This window comes from Triticum aestivum, chromosome 2A, assembly GCF_018294505.1.
Source record: "Triticum aestivum cultivar Chinese Spring chromosome 2A, IWGSC CS RefSeq v2.1, whole genome shotgun sequence".
Lineage (NCBI taxonomy): Eukaryota > Viridiplantae > Streptophyta > Magnoliopsida > Poales > Poaceae > Triticum > Triticum aestivum.
Window position 1 is genome coordinate 310,457,430 of NC_057797.1, and position 13,283 is coordinate 310,470,712.

General features: G+C 45.5%; 1 protein-coding gene across 7 annotated transcripts; it reads left to right on the plus strand.

Moving 5' to 3' along the window:
• Positions 1 to 2,478: 2,478 nt before the first annotated feature.
• Positions 2,479 to 13,283, plus strand: LOC123188585 (protein FAR1-RELATED SEQUENCE 5). Of its 7 annotated transcripts, none has more exons than XR_006494897.1 (5): positions 2,479 to 6,130; positions 6,425 to 6,599; positions 6,731 to 6,812; positions 6,931 to 7,260; positions 12,020 to 12,437. XR_006494897.1 is itself a non-coding variant. In XM_044600743.1 (2 exons), exons 1-2 carry the CDS (start codon positions 2,609 to 2,611, stop codon positions 6,472 to 6,474), a joined length of 2,592 nt encoding a protein of 863 aa, XP_044456678.1. In that variant the 5' UTR covers positions 2,480 to 2,608; the 3' UTR covers positions 6,475 to 6,625. The 7 variants fall into 7 exon arrangements, 1 of the variants encoding a protein (XP_044456678.1); XR_006494893.1 differs by lacking the exon at positions 12,020 to 12,437 and adding an exon at positions 12,867 to 13,283 and having other exon boundaries at positions 2,480 to 5,150; positions 6,713 to 6,812; XR_006494892.1 differs by having other exon boundaries at positions 2,480 to 5,150; positions 6,713 to 6,812.

Sequence of the window (13,283 nt, forward strand, 5' to 3'; positions counted from 1 at the left end):
AATTGCTTGAGAGATTAAGCCAATTCTTGCTCTGAAACAAAAAGGAAACCATATAGCAGAAAGTCAGTTGCTTTCTCCAAAATGAAAGGGAAACAAAAAAGAAATCAATCTCAAAGCTTACCGCCTGAATAATCTTGAGAATAGGAGGAGCCTTTAACGTGAAGATCCTTCGTAAAGGCCCATTAAAATATACAAAGATCATCAACGCCTGGTAGCGCAAAGCATTCTCATATGAAAGTACTCTAAATCTTACATGCTACATTTCCTCAATACATTAATTGGTCCACTTTCATGAACATCAATTCTATGGTTTCCATTGGTTGTAAGTACCATGATCTGACATTTTACAAAATTCAGCAATATTTCACAGATTGAAATGGTAGGTTATTCATCTACAAAATCAGGAGAGGAGTATGTAGCAGAGGAGTTCCCGACACGGCACGGATCGTGTAACAAAGACATCAATAATACGTTCAATTTCTGGTCCATACAGTGAGGGAAATCCTCTGCTTGCAAGAGAAACCAATCTGCTGAACCACTTGATAATGCAGTAATGAAATTTATATTTTATAGTCTGCAAGGTCAAAGAGTTTGATGAGCACGACAGAATTTCAGTGGCATTGCAATAACATTACCAGATTATATTGGTCTTGCAGAAACCACTTTACTAACTCAAATGAAAGGGGAAAAAAGCATAATGAGGATGAAGTTCTTGCACAGAATGGCACATAACAAATAGACCATGATTTTTTATGCATTGAACCTGACACTCACAAATCACGAAATACCTCTCCAGTCAGAATTATTAAAACTGCAAAATACAATATCATGATTGCCTGAGATCCGATCATGAAAGGTCAATTATCATAATCTACTTTTCATATGTAGTAAGTGGTACTCAAGGTATGGTGTCACTGTGATAGCCCACTTAAAAATAATTTCGTTAAATAGTTGCAAGCTAAAGAATTTAAGACCATCTTAAATCATTCAGTTAAATGTTTCCATGCAAAAGAGTTTCAGCCCCTCCCACTTAATCTTGTTTTACTGGCAGAGTTGGAACTCCACTCCTATGTAAACACAAACAACTGAGTTAAACATGCCACAAATGATTTTGTTACTACCTCAAGGCAGGTGTGCAGAAAGAATATTGCACTTCTTACCAATCTTGTGGATCTGAAGTTTGAAATCAACATTTGGACACTGGAACTTGCGAGCTGTGAAATCTGCCAAAGAAATGAAAAAAAAGCAAAAGTAAATGATTGAAGAAAGAGAGGCATATATCAGAATCAAAGTAGATCAAACATTGTCAATCAGTACATCCCGATACTTTTTGGTCGCTCCTAACCACAGTGCGCTCTAGGAACTATCATTCACAGATGCACGCTTCAGATTTCAAAGAACACAATTTGAAGAAACAAGATGTGAGATTGGCGACAACATCACAGTTATCGCCGTACACTCCGGGATCCAAATGTACAACGCAGAGGAAATCGTCGACCTCACCCGCGCTGTACGAAGACGTTCCACCACTCGGGAAACTGCCCTGGTCCTTGGCCAGGTGACGGTGCCGCTCTGCCTCCAGTGCAGAGCATCGGACACGGCAGCCGCCACGGCACCGTTGCGCACCTGTCCCACAAGAGCCGCCACGCCCCGCACCCAGCGTTGCATCTGTGGCCGCCCACTGCGTGCCGCGCCGCCGCCGCTGCTTGAGGGAGGAAAGGGTCCCCGCCGTCACCGGCGCAGGCCGAGCCCGCTGTGTCCTGTGCCGCCGCCGCTGCCCGAGGAAGGAGAGAGACCCCGCTGTCGCCGGCGCAGGGCGAGCCAGCTGTCTCTTGCGCCGCCGCCCGAGGGAGGAGAGGGACCCGACGCTATCGACACAGGCCGAGCTTCGTCCGGCGGCATCCTATGGCAACAACGAGGATAAGAGAGGAGGGAGGTGTGGGGAACGGCGGAGGCATGGGCTTGATCCTCCCTAGAGCAGCGGCGGTGGCGGAGGAAGGGCGATAGGAACGACAGAGGCGGGGATAGATGGACGCTACGTCCTCGCGTAGGGATTTTGATGAGTGCTACTCGGGACGGCAGAGTTTTCGTCCGCCCAGAAAAAATGCTAAACGCGATTTTGGCTCAGGGTTAGTGTAATCTAAACGGTTAGATTAAATTAAGTGATCTAATCAAGAGGCTATAATTTCTCCGTGTTGTTGTGTGTAGATTAGTCTGGATGTAGTTAGCGGTGAATATGTTTGCTTGTTTAATAGTAGTATACATGTTAATTGACTTTTATTAAAAATAAGAAAATTACCAAAATTAACCTAATTATCGATGTTTATTTAAATTGGATATAAAAATGATGCACAATGGCACATGAAGTAGATTGTGTCATTTTTTGCCCGGGGCAACGCACGAGCATTTGTATTAGTATAACGCGGCTGTTGGAGATGTTGTAAGCACATTCATACCAAAGACCAACGCTCACACGATGGCGCTAATCAATCCCTCCACCACACACATCTACCCACAGCCGCCGCCTCCACAGCCAATCCATCCAACCTCTTCTTCCTCCTCCGGCTGCTCTCCCCCTTCATTCCTCCAAACCCTAGCGCAAACCCTAATGTCCACCACCGCACACCCTCCTGCCTCCCTCTCAGGGGACTCCTCGCCGACTACCTCCGGCTCATCCTCCCCCTCCTCCTCCGCCGCCGTCGCTGGCTCCGAGGAGCCCGCGCTTCTCGGGCAAGCCACCTCGACTTCCACCCCCTCTGCTGCCGGGGATGACGCCGCCGTCCCCTCCTCGCCCCAAATGGGCATGTACTTCGAGACGGAGGACGACGCCTACGAGTTCTACAAGGCATACGCCGCCCGCCTTGGCTTCGTCGTCCGCAAGTCCAACAAGTCCAAGAACTCCCGGCACACCGTCACCCGCCGTCTCTTCGTCTGCTCCAAGCAAGGTTTCCGCCAAGAACCCAAGAAGCCTCAAGATGAGACCAACGCCACCGACGTCACCGTTGCTGCATCGCCACCGCCTCCTAGGTGCCCGGACTCACGCACCGGCTGCTTGGCGTCCCTCACCATCAAGCTACTCCCTTCGGCCAATGCCTTCCGTGTCACTGAATTTGTCGCCGAGCACAACCACCCGCTCGCCTCTGCAGTGTCCGCGGTGGCAATGATTCCGTCAAGTTCTTCGCATCACACCATTGCCGCTGCCGCAAGCTTGCCGGACCCAAGGGACGGGCCACGCCCAGAGATGCACTTCGAGACGGAAGATGACGCCTATGCCTTCTACAACCGGTACGCCGAGCATGTGGGTTTCAGCGTCCGCCGCTCATACAAGAAGCGCAAGCATGGGGTGATCGTGTCTCGTATCTTTGTTTGTTCCCGTGAGGGCGTCAGTGACCGTGCCAAGCATGATGGCCTAGCCAGTATCAGCGCCAATGCTGGTGGAGGGGCACCAGGCCCACCTAGGCCAGGCCCACCACCAACACGAACAGGTTGCCAGGCAAGAATGGTGATCAAGATCACCCCATGCCGAACATACCGGGTTGCTAAATTTATTGCGGAGCATAATCACCCACTCGCTAACTCAGAGACCGTGCACAAGCTGCGGTCCCATAAGATGAGGGCTCGAGGGCATGAGCTTGGCCCAGGGGAACTGCATCGAAGGAAGCAGGGAAAGGGTGTGCAGCTTGGGGATGCTGGTGCTGCATTGGAATACTTGGAAGGGTTGCAGGTGGGAAACCCTTCACTGTATTATGCAGTAGGAATGGCACCTGATGGGAATTTAGCTGTAAATTTCTTCTGGGCTGATGCAAAGTCAATCATCGACTTCAGAAGCTTTGGTGATGTCGTTTGCTTTGATACAACATATGGGCTGAATGTGTATGGGCGACCATTTGCATTGTTTGTTGGTGTGGACAACCACAAGCAGTTACTCGTGCTTGGTGCAGCCTTGCTCTATGATGATGGCATCCAGTCACTGAAATGGGTATTTCAGGCGTTTGATGATGCCATGCGTGATAGGCAGCCAAAGACTATTCTGATTGATGAGCGTTCTGAATGTGCCATTGCAGCAGCAGAGGTCTGGCCTGGGAGTAACCATTGCACAAGCGTGTGGCATATATACCACAGTTCAAAGAGGCACTTGAAGCAGGTGTTTGAAAGCTCGAAAAGTTTTGGCAATGCTTTGAGCCAGTGTCTCTTTGACTGTGAGGATGAGATGGAGTTCTTGTCTGCATGGGAAAAGCTAATTGAGAAACATGACATTGGTGAGAGTGAATGGCTCAGCAGACTATTTCTAGAGAAAGAAAAATGGGCTCTGCCTTATAGGAGAACTGTGTTTTCTGCTGATATTCTCAGTACTCTTAGAAAGGATAGTATGATTAATGAGCTAAAACGGGAGCTCAATGAGCAAGAAGATATTCTGCTGTTCTTCAAGCGTTACGAGACCATGCTGGAAGAGCATCGCTCAAAGAAATTGCAGGCTGATGTTGATGGAAATCAGGTGACTTTGCCAATCCCGTCCTTGCGAATGTTAAAACAATCTTCAAATGCATATACACCTGAAGCTTTCAAGATGTTCCAGGGTGAGTTTGAGGCTTACATGAACTGCATGTCCTTCCCCTGCAGTGTGGTTGGGACAGTGTCAGAGTACAAAATAACACTTGATGAGAAGCCATCAGACGCCATTGTGAAATTTGATGCACTAGATGGCTTGGCCACTTGCAGCTGCAGGAAGTTTGAATCTGTTGGAATCCAGTGTTGTCATGTACTAAAGGTACTTGATCTCAAGAATATCAAGGAGCTCCCAGAACAATACATTTTGAAGAGATGGAGGAAAGATGCCCGCTCTGTTAGAATGGGAGAAGAACCTAACTGTGGATCTAGCAGTATCATGCGGTCATCTTTGGATGTTCGCTTCTCTAACATGTGCCGTATGGTTAGCCTTATAGCTTCAAGGGCCGCCAAATCTGAGGAGGCAATGTCATACATTGAGAGTCAATCAAGCGTTCTTCTGAAGCATCTGGATGAAATTCTACAGACAAGCTATCCTGAGAATGGAAACCATGATGTTGCTTCAAGTAGTCAAGCAATTTCTTTTGTAGGAAATCATCCTGACCATACAACACAAGCAAGAGCAGTTGCAGATACAGCGAATGGTATAATGTTTTAACATTCCAACTCATTATAGTTTAGCATGTTATAATGGAGGGGGCAGATTGTAGGTTGCGAGACTCCTAAATTGGACTGGTGGATGCTTGGCGGGCAGGCATCAAAACTATGTTGAATTTTAACTCAGTCTCTTGTCCTCTGTGTTGTTACCAACGTGTTTCAAGTCTCTATTTTCTAGTCATGTGAGGACTTCCCTGATACACCAACATGGGGAGAAGACCACCACAGCCGGCGGACAGGCTAGGGGCAGTGAGGCTAAGGGCTGGCGTCCTGGCTATGCCCTGCCCATTATGTTAGGAGATACGAGATTGTGTTAGTTTAAGGTAAATGAGATTGTGTTAGTTTAAAGTAAGTTTGGATTTGATCTCTAGATAAATCTGTCAGGAAACCCCTCTGTATATGAGGATGCTTTTGTCAATGAAGAACGGGCAACAAGTATCTCCAATCCCTTATCTCTTTTCTCAGTGCAACCCTTTTGCGCGTCCCCCTCCAGACCGTGGGCTGATGTGTAATTACCAGTTGTAGAATGGCAGAGGCAAATAGAGCTCTTGCACATTTTCGTTAATCCATGAACAGAATCTATGTATGTAGACACATGGATCCGTACGTCTCGATCGGAAAAGAATCAATAGAAGGAGAATCGGACGATATCTTTCTCGAAACAAACAAAAAGGAAAAGAAAGAGAAAACAGAAATCATGATCAATGCTGTCTAGGGCATGACAGTATATGAGACGAAAGCAGAAAACATGCTGATGCTTATTGCCTAATGCCTGCAACCACCCACTCGCCATGCTAAAGTTTGTGTGTGCCCAGTCAGATGTTTGACATGCAGATTAATGCTATTTACCGAGAAGCTTTTCTTTGTTGTTGCACATAGCCGCCACATATTCTATAACAAGAAACTGGAAGCTCTGTTAATTCTGCAGCTTCTGTGGTTTGTATAACATGATATTGCCGAGATTGGGGTGAGCTCATCTAATTGCTTTACCGTTGACCTAATTTCCTGACAAATTTTGAGTCATTTTCATATGAGCTCATCTAATTGCTTTACCGTTGACCTAATTACTGGTTCTGACTTAAGTTTAAATTTGTGTGTGTTGTGAACTTTTGACTTCTGAAACTGTTAGTATTCAGGATATTACATGATATTGTTCATTCAATTACCATGTGTTAATTTGTACCTTCCTGTCAAATTTATTATTTTGATGAGTACTTTAAGTGGTTACTGATAATTGGTTTGTTTCTTGACAAAATATCAGGACTGACATCCTTGTTGGGAATTTCTGCTTATCCTCCAGTGGACAATTGAAAGGTTCAGTCGGTTCCTTGTAGTTTTAGCCAAATCTATGTTGAAGTATGGCTATGTACAGTACTTATATGTTGCCATGTTGATGTAAGCAAGTATATCCTGAAGACCTTGCTGTTTCCAATTTGGTAAGACTGGTGCTAATTATAATCAATTATTATAAGAGTATGATTGACTTCATTGCATTTATTCCATGAAATGTGATGATTGGTTGATCAATGATCTCTATCTAATAAACAAGGACTGGTGTCTTTTGAAGACAGTTGGAGAAGAGCTGCTAAATTGCTCGTGCTATATTTATTCTCCCATGTGCAATTTAAAAATGCACACAGACTAGACAGGTAAGCACAACCATGACAAATTACCACAAATACTTCACAAGATTATTCATGACGAGTACATAAGAAATTCATATTTTCTCTGTATGCTGTATCTAAGTTCTGTATAAAACTACTGCAGCTGCACTTGCATGTCAGAATCATTTATGTCCCCTGCTGTCCAGTTCTGCGGTACTCCCTCCGTTTCACAATGTAGTGCGCCCACGCTTCCTGTACCACAGAATTCGTATTTTTGCTCTCGCTGCAGTTGGTCTTGTTGGTTAAATTTATGGTCAAACTTAGATCTCGGAAAGCGTGAGCGCTCTACATTGTGAAATGGAGGAAGTATTATGGTTGTCAGAACTAGCCATTTCTGGTCACCACTGCAGGAAGCTCTACTGCTAAACAGCATCCTTATGGACAGGGGCCAGTTGGCATGTCTGGTTCACAGTCTGCATCCAGCCATCAACAGGTATTTAGTACTGTGAATTTTATGCACATGGAAAGCTTTCTGTATAATTTGGTGTAAATAATTCTATGCATGATTTACACAGTTTAATTAGTGTTTACGTCACAAAGATGGACTGTGATGATGTCCTTGCTGCCTTGTTGGACTGTGATCTCAAATTCTAGGTAGTAGAGGAAATTGCTGCGTTCAGTAATCTTGAAGACAATATTCTTATCTTGGTAGCTACATGAAACCCTGTAGCAGAGAGATAACAACGAAGCTGCAACATGTCAGTTTTGTTGTTAACTCATTTTTCAAGATCAGAACTAGCGTACTTTTCAGTTTTGCCTCTTTTTTTTTTCCTTTTGCCATCTGATGAAAGCAGTCAAGTGTCGTGCATGCAATAATTTGAGGCAGGTTTCTTATAACAGTCTGATTTTTGACCCTTTCTTCTGATGTTTTTGTCTAAGTTTTTTTTTTCGTGACTATGTGGTCTGGAAACTGAAGAAGATGACCTTTTCTTTGCTTCCAGAGTGGTTTGTCAATCTCAAATCCTTTTCTAGACCTTTCCATTTCCACCTTGGACCTAATCCCAATATTCTTTTTCTAGAGAATATTCTTCCTTTTATTAAAGGAATAACCCAATTTGCCCTAGGTTGTGAAGCAATCTATATTTTTATCACTCCCAAAAATTCCCAAATAATTCTCATAAATTGTTTGGGTCATATCTTCCTCAAATATGGAAAAATATTTCATTGGCCATGTTTCCCATCATGCTCAATTAATTCCTTTCCTATTCTGTCCTATGCTCAATTAATTCCTTTCCTATTCTGTCCTGAATGGCAGTTGTGAAGCAAGTGTCAATTATCTTTACCCTATTGACCCCAAACTTTTTGGACACCTATTCATGTCCAAATAATTGTCTCATGCCAAAATTTAACTTAATTTGTCTAGTAAATATTCCTGAGCAATTTTTTAAAGTTCCCGTCTAAGGGAATTGATTGTGAAGGAAGTACAGGCTAGACATATCCAAATGAGTTGAAATTTTGCAAGGTCCTTCAGATGATCAAATAATGACTCTTCATCAAATATGAGCTCATATAACTCAACTATGTGAGCCCAGCCCCAAATCTTAGTTTCTGGTCAGATTTTCAGTTTGTGAAGCAACCATATTTTATATTGCTTCATTTAAGCTGAAAATTTACTAGGGCATTCTCCTATCCATATAAACTCTCCCCACCAAGATTTAGCTCAATCCATTACATCATTTGCTTTGTGCAATTTTTCTAAGTTTCTGTCCAGAGCAAAGCTATATGAAGCAAGTGCTATTTTGGTTCATCCAAATAACATGAAACTTTTTGAGCATCTTCATATCTTCAAATCATTGGGCCATGCCCAATTTCAAATCAACTTGCCTCTTCAAATGAGTGCATCATCTAAATCACCTAATCTGGCCAGTATGGCAGTTTCTACAGCAATCCTCAGCTAAACCTCTCCTCTTAGTCTGATTTTTGGTAACCAGAATCACCTTAGTGATTAATCATGCTATGCCAAATCTCAGAGCCTAAATCCTCTCATGTGAACCACGGAGGGCAACAAACACCTTCCCGTTGATCTGCTTTGGAGCTAGGTGCAAATCTCTTCTTTGCCCCTGGACCCAATTATTTCTTCAGATAGATTAAGGGCACCATGGACTTTCTGCTAGACACCAATTTGGGCGCCAGTGAGCATTGAATGCCCAGGGTCACGCGGTGACCACTGCCCTGGCATGCCATGGCCGCGAGCTGGGTAGTGTTTTGCTCGGGCCCCTCCTCCTCTCGTCGTCTTCGCGCTCGTGAGCATGTCCAACAGGTTCCCCGCGTCGTCGCCGTCCTCCTGGAGCCATCTTCCCCTCCATAAGCCTTTCTGTCAGCGCTCGTCGTCGTTCGCCCACGGGATCACTGTGTCCGACAGCGTTTTAATGGCGCTCGGCCTCTTCCTCTGCTCCCACTTGGCTCCTGCTGCCCCGTGCTCCTCTGTAGCTCGTCTGTTCTCCCCTCGCCGCCTTCCCCGCGCCTCCCCGTGATCACTGCCGTCGCCAGGGCCTCGGCCGGACGTGCCTGGCAGCACCCGAGCTCGTGCCTCTTGCCCCGGCTATATATAGCCATCCCAGTGGCCTCCCGAGCTCATCAGCCTCCTCTCCTCCCTTCTCTAGACCTCCCCAGCCTCTCACCCGAGCTCGAGAGCCTCTCCTCGACCCCCATGGCCACCGTGCCCGCCGTCGGCCTCGGCCTAAATTGGCTCAGCACCGGCCTCCCTTCCTCATAATTTCACCACCAGAACCACCACCGCACTCCGGCGACCATCCCCACCTACTTGCCTTGTCACCGAAGCCACGTTTGGCCACCGCCCCACGAACGTCCGCCGCCACTCCGTCCTCTGTTGTCTCCAAGTCGCGGCCGTCCTAGCTTTCCTCGGTGTTCGTTATCTCTTTGAATGGAAGCGGCGTGGCCTCCCAAGCCCACCGGTGGCTCCGCCCTCGCCGAAGATGGCCGGAGCCGGCCGACCCGTCGCCGGTGACGCGCCTTCCCCTGCCTCCGCTGTCACGTGCGGGAGCAGGGCGAGGAAGAAGACAGAGGCCAGGCGGGCCCACTCCCCACGCGACCCCACCTGGCAGCCACACGCGTTGACCCCGCCCCTGCCACGTCGGATAAGTGGCGACGTACTTCCAATGAGTACGCTTTCTATTTCTGGAAAGCGTATTTTGCTTCTCCATCAGGCAGAGTGCGTTTTCTTTTATTGAAAGCGTATTTCTCTCTGTTTCAGTCTAGAATATGTTTCTCCGAGGCAAAGGCGTATTTCCGGAAGTGCGCGTTTTGTTTTTCCGGCTGAGGGCTTGTTTGTGATGATTTTATTTACAAATGGGTCCTTGGCAGAAAAGCAACTATATCTTTTTGCTCGTAACTTCGATTGAGGTGAATCCAAAGCCCACTTCTTCGTTTCGTCGAGCCCGTTTCGATGGAATCATTTTCACCATGTTTTGAAATTTTGAAAATGATCAGTTTGCCCTTGCCCCTAATCAGGCCCCTTTGGGAGAGAAACTTTTCCGGCGATTCCTTTCGCGGTCTTTCCACACTTCTCCCCGGAGCCTTCTTCATCCCCAGGCAAGCCACAATACCCACTTGCATGATAGTCATGCAGTAGCCATGGTTTTTAACTTGAATATTTAATCAATGTTTGCTCGTTTAAAATATGGTTACCGTTGTTCCGGTGATGCTTAGAGTTTCATGTTCACTCTCGTGCTATGTTGTCTTGCACTTGGTTATCATGTATTCCTGCTAGTATTCCTTTCATATGCTTATGCTTGCTAGTAGTACATGTTGATGTCGGTGATGGTCTTCGGTGCATGACTATCATCTGTTCCGAGTGCCGTCGTTATGCATGTTCCATTGCATCCCGTTGGTTAAATGCCTGCATGGTAGCATTGTTGATATGTTGTTGCATGATATTTATTGTTGATGCTAGTGGTCATGCTATGTTTCTGAGAAGTGTATACTTGTGATGTTCATGCTAGTCAGTATGCCATGCTCAGTCAGATATATGATTTGTTGTTGTATTGTTAAGAAGTAATGATGCCCAACCATGCTTATGTTGATGTCATACTCATGTATTGTAGTTCCATCATGTTATTTTCATACGACTCGGCTTATTGCATTCAAGTTTAATCGACTTAATTGAACTTGAACAACTGTTGGCTGAGTCATGGTGCCACTATATCGGGCTGACAAGTGCAACCACATTTGACTTTATGGGGAGGCTGGTAGTCGTCCGTTGTCATGCCTTTTGTCGGTGCCTCCAACGAGGTAAGGTTATGGGCATGTGTTACACTGGTTACACTGGCCGGTAAGCAGACATAACCTTGTGAACTCGTTGTTGTTATGGTACAGTGTCCCCGTTTGAGACTGTTTATTTGCCACGACGGTGGTAGTTTTGCCTTTGGTAGGCTGGGCCACCCAGGACTAAGCCCAGTGGGGAGTTGGTCGGAGTGGCCATAAGAGTGTCATGGCAATGGGTGAATTCTGTCGGAATGCCGTTGGTCCACCCGAATGGGAGTGCGAGGCCATGGATTTCGTGGTGTGGGTAAAGTGCGCTACCTCTACAGAGTGTATTAAATTTATCGATAGCCGTGCCCGTGGATAAGGGCCCAATTTGTGTCCGTCACACTATGGGTCAACAGTAATAATAATAACTTGCTTAACAACAACCCTTGTTCGATGATGAGAAAGAGATTGGTTGTGATCAAGAGAGGATCACGGAGGTATCGTGGATACCAGAGTTGGTTGATCATTATGTGATCGTGAGATGATCACCGTGATATCGAGGATACCGAGTTGTTGGATATTCGTGATGTGTGGGTATCATGGGTAAAGATCAAGCTTCTTGTGGTCATTTAATGATTACTATGGCATTGTTTATACCAAACTTGATTTGATTCTGAGATGATCGTGTGATGTCCGAGGCTGGTAAATGATGCATATGATGGTTATGAGATAACCCGAGCAGAATAAGTGGCGTATATAACGTCGTCAGGTTGCATGATAGTATCATCATGTTCATATGTTCATTCCATGCTCATATTGTTCTAGCTGTATCATGTTCATGTTGGTCATGCCATGTTATTCTGATGATCTCATGATAATCCCTGCTTAACCTGCAATTGTCATGCTGTTGTTTGTCTTGGATGTTTCTGGTTATTGTGAGCTTGCAAGTACATTCAATATATTGACCTGGTGTGTCATGCCAGTTTGCAGGTCATGCCGGAATTGATTGTTTGTTTGCCGTGGATCCCTTGTTCGCGAGTTAGGATAAGCGTTCCAGTCAGAGTCCCTGCGTAGTGGAGTTCGTTGTTCCGCTACTAGAAGTTATTCTGCTGTTTCGAGTTGTTTTGCTGCTTGCATAAAGTAACAGTGGCAAGCGTAGTGTCGTCGTGCCGATGTAATTTCTCGTTATATTAGAACCCCTTGTACCCAATATAGATTGTAATAAAGAGCTGATTTGTTCTATACTAAGTAGTGCCGTATTTCAGAAGACTTCTTCTCTATTTCTGGTCTGGAATACGGAACGATCCGGTTTCTCTTAGCCGGGGTTGTCACATTTCTTGTATTCACGCATCTTCTGTACTCAGTTCAACACGACCAAGGGCAAGCAGCGCTTCACCACCATCCGCACTCTAAGCCATAGGCTGAGGATGAAATTAGAGCCGTCACTCCACACCGAGTGAGTGATTACGATTGTCACACCATTTGCAGAGCAGTAAGGATCCGTGCACCTCACATGTTGGATATTGGCATTTGTATCTGAAACAGAAAAATGGTGTTATGATTTACGCAACCTGGGGCACCACCACAGATGGATCCGATAGCATGTGTTGGCACGTTGCAGCCTACCCCATTCCTGTAGAGGCTTGCCGATGCAGAAACATCGAAGTTGTAGTGTTGCCTGAAATGTGCCACTCACATGCTCCATCTGAAAGTATATGTCAGAAACAAGTAGTAGTATTTTCTTTTTTGACAACATGTGACCTCCACAATTTTAGCAGCATATCTCATATTGAGATATGCAATACTTACTTTTGATCCCTTTTGTATCAGAACTAGGGTAATATGCCGCTTCTGAAACGATGAAGTTTGCATCTACAAACACCATGGAGAGGAAAGGCAGCAGAAAAAACATAGATGTGAGATGACAATGAAGTGGAAGAGCCATTTGTGATAAGGGGATGCAGCAACAAGTTTTGGAAATGGTGCATGCAAGAGGAAGATGGAACCATGTATGTTTATAGCCGCTGTGGGTTTCTCATGAGTCTAAGATTTGGAAACCTTTGCCCTTCGGTTTTGAATGGCTGAAACATGGGATTGGAGACATTTTTCTCTCTGGTGTATATGTACCTGCAACTTCTTGTTCATCCTATGCTGTATAAGCTGTAGTTCATGTAAAATAGTATTTTGACCTTTTGCACCTCTTTGTACTATATACTTATTCGGCCTGTTTGAAGATATTGTTGTGGG

Bases quoted from the DNA above. Each gene is read 5' to 3' on its own strand.
- LOC123188585 (XM_044600743.1), top strand. From the start codon at position 2,609: ATGTCCACCACCGCACACCCTCCTGCCTCCCTCTCAGGGGACTCCTCG. The intron at 5,151-6,424 runs GTATAATGTTTT...ACAAAATATCAG, and splicing joins AGTTGCAGATACAGCGAATG to GACTGACATCCTTGTTGGGA.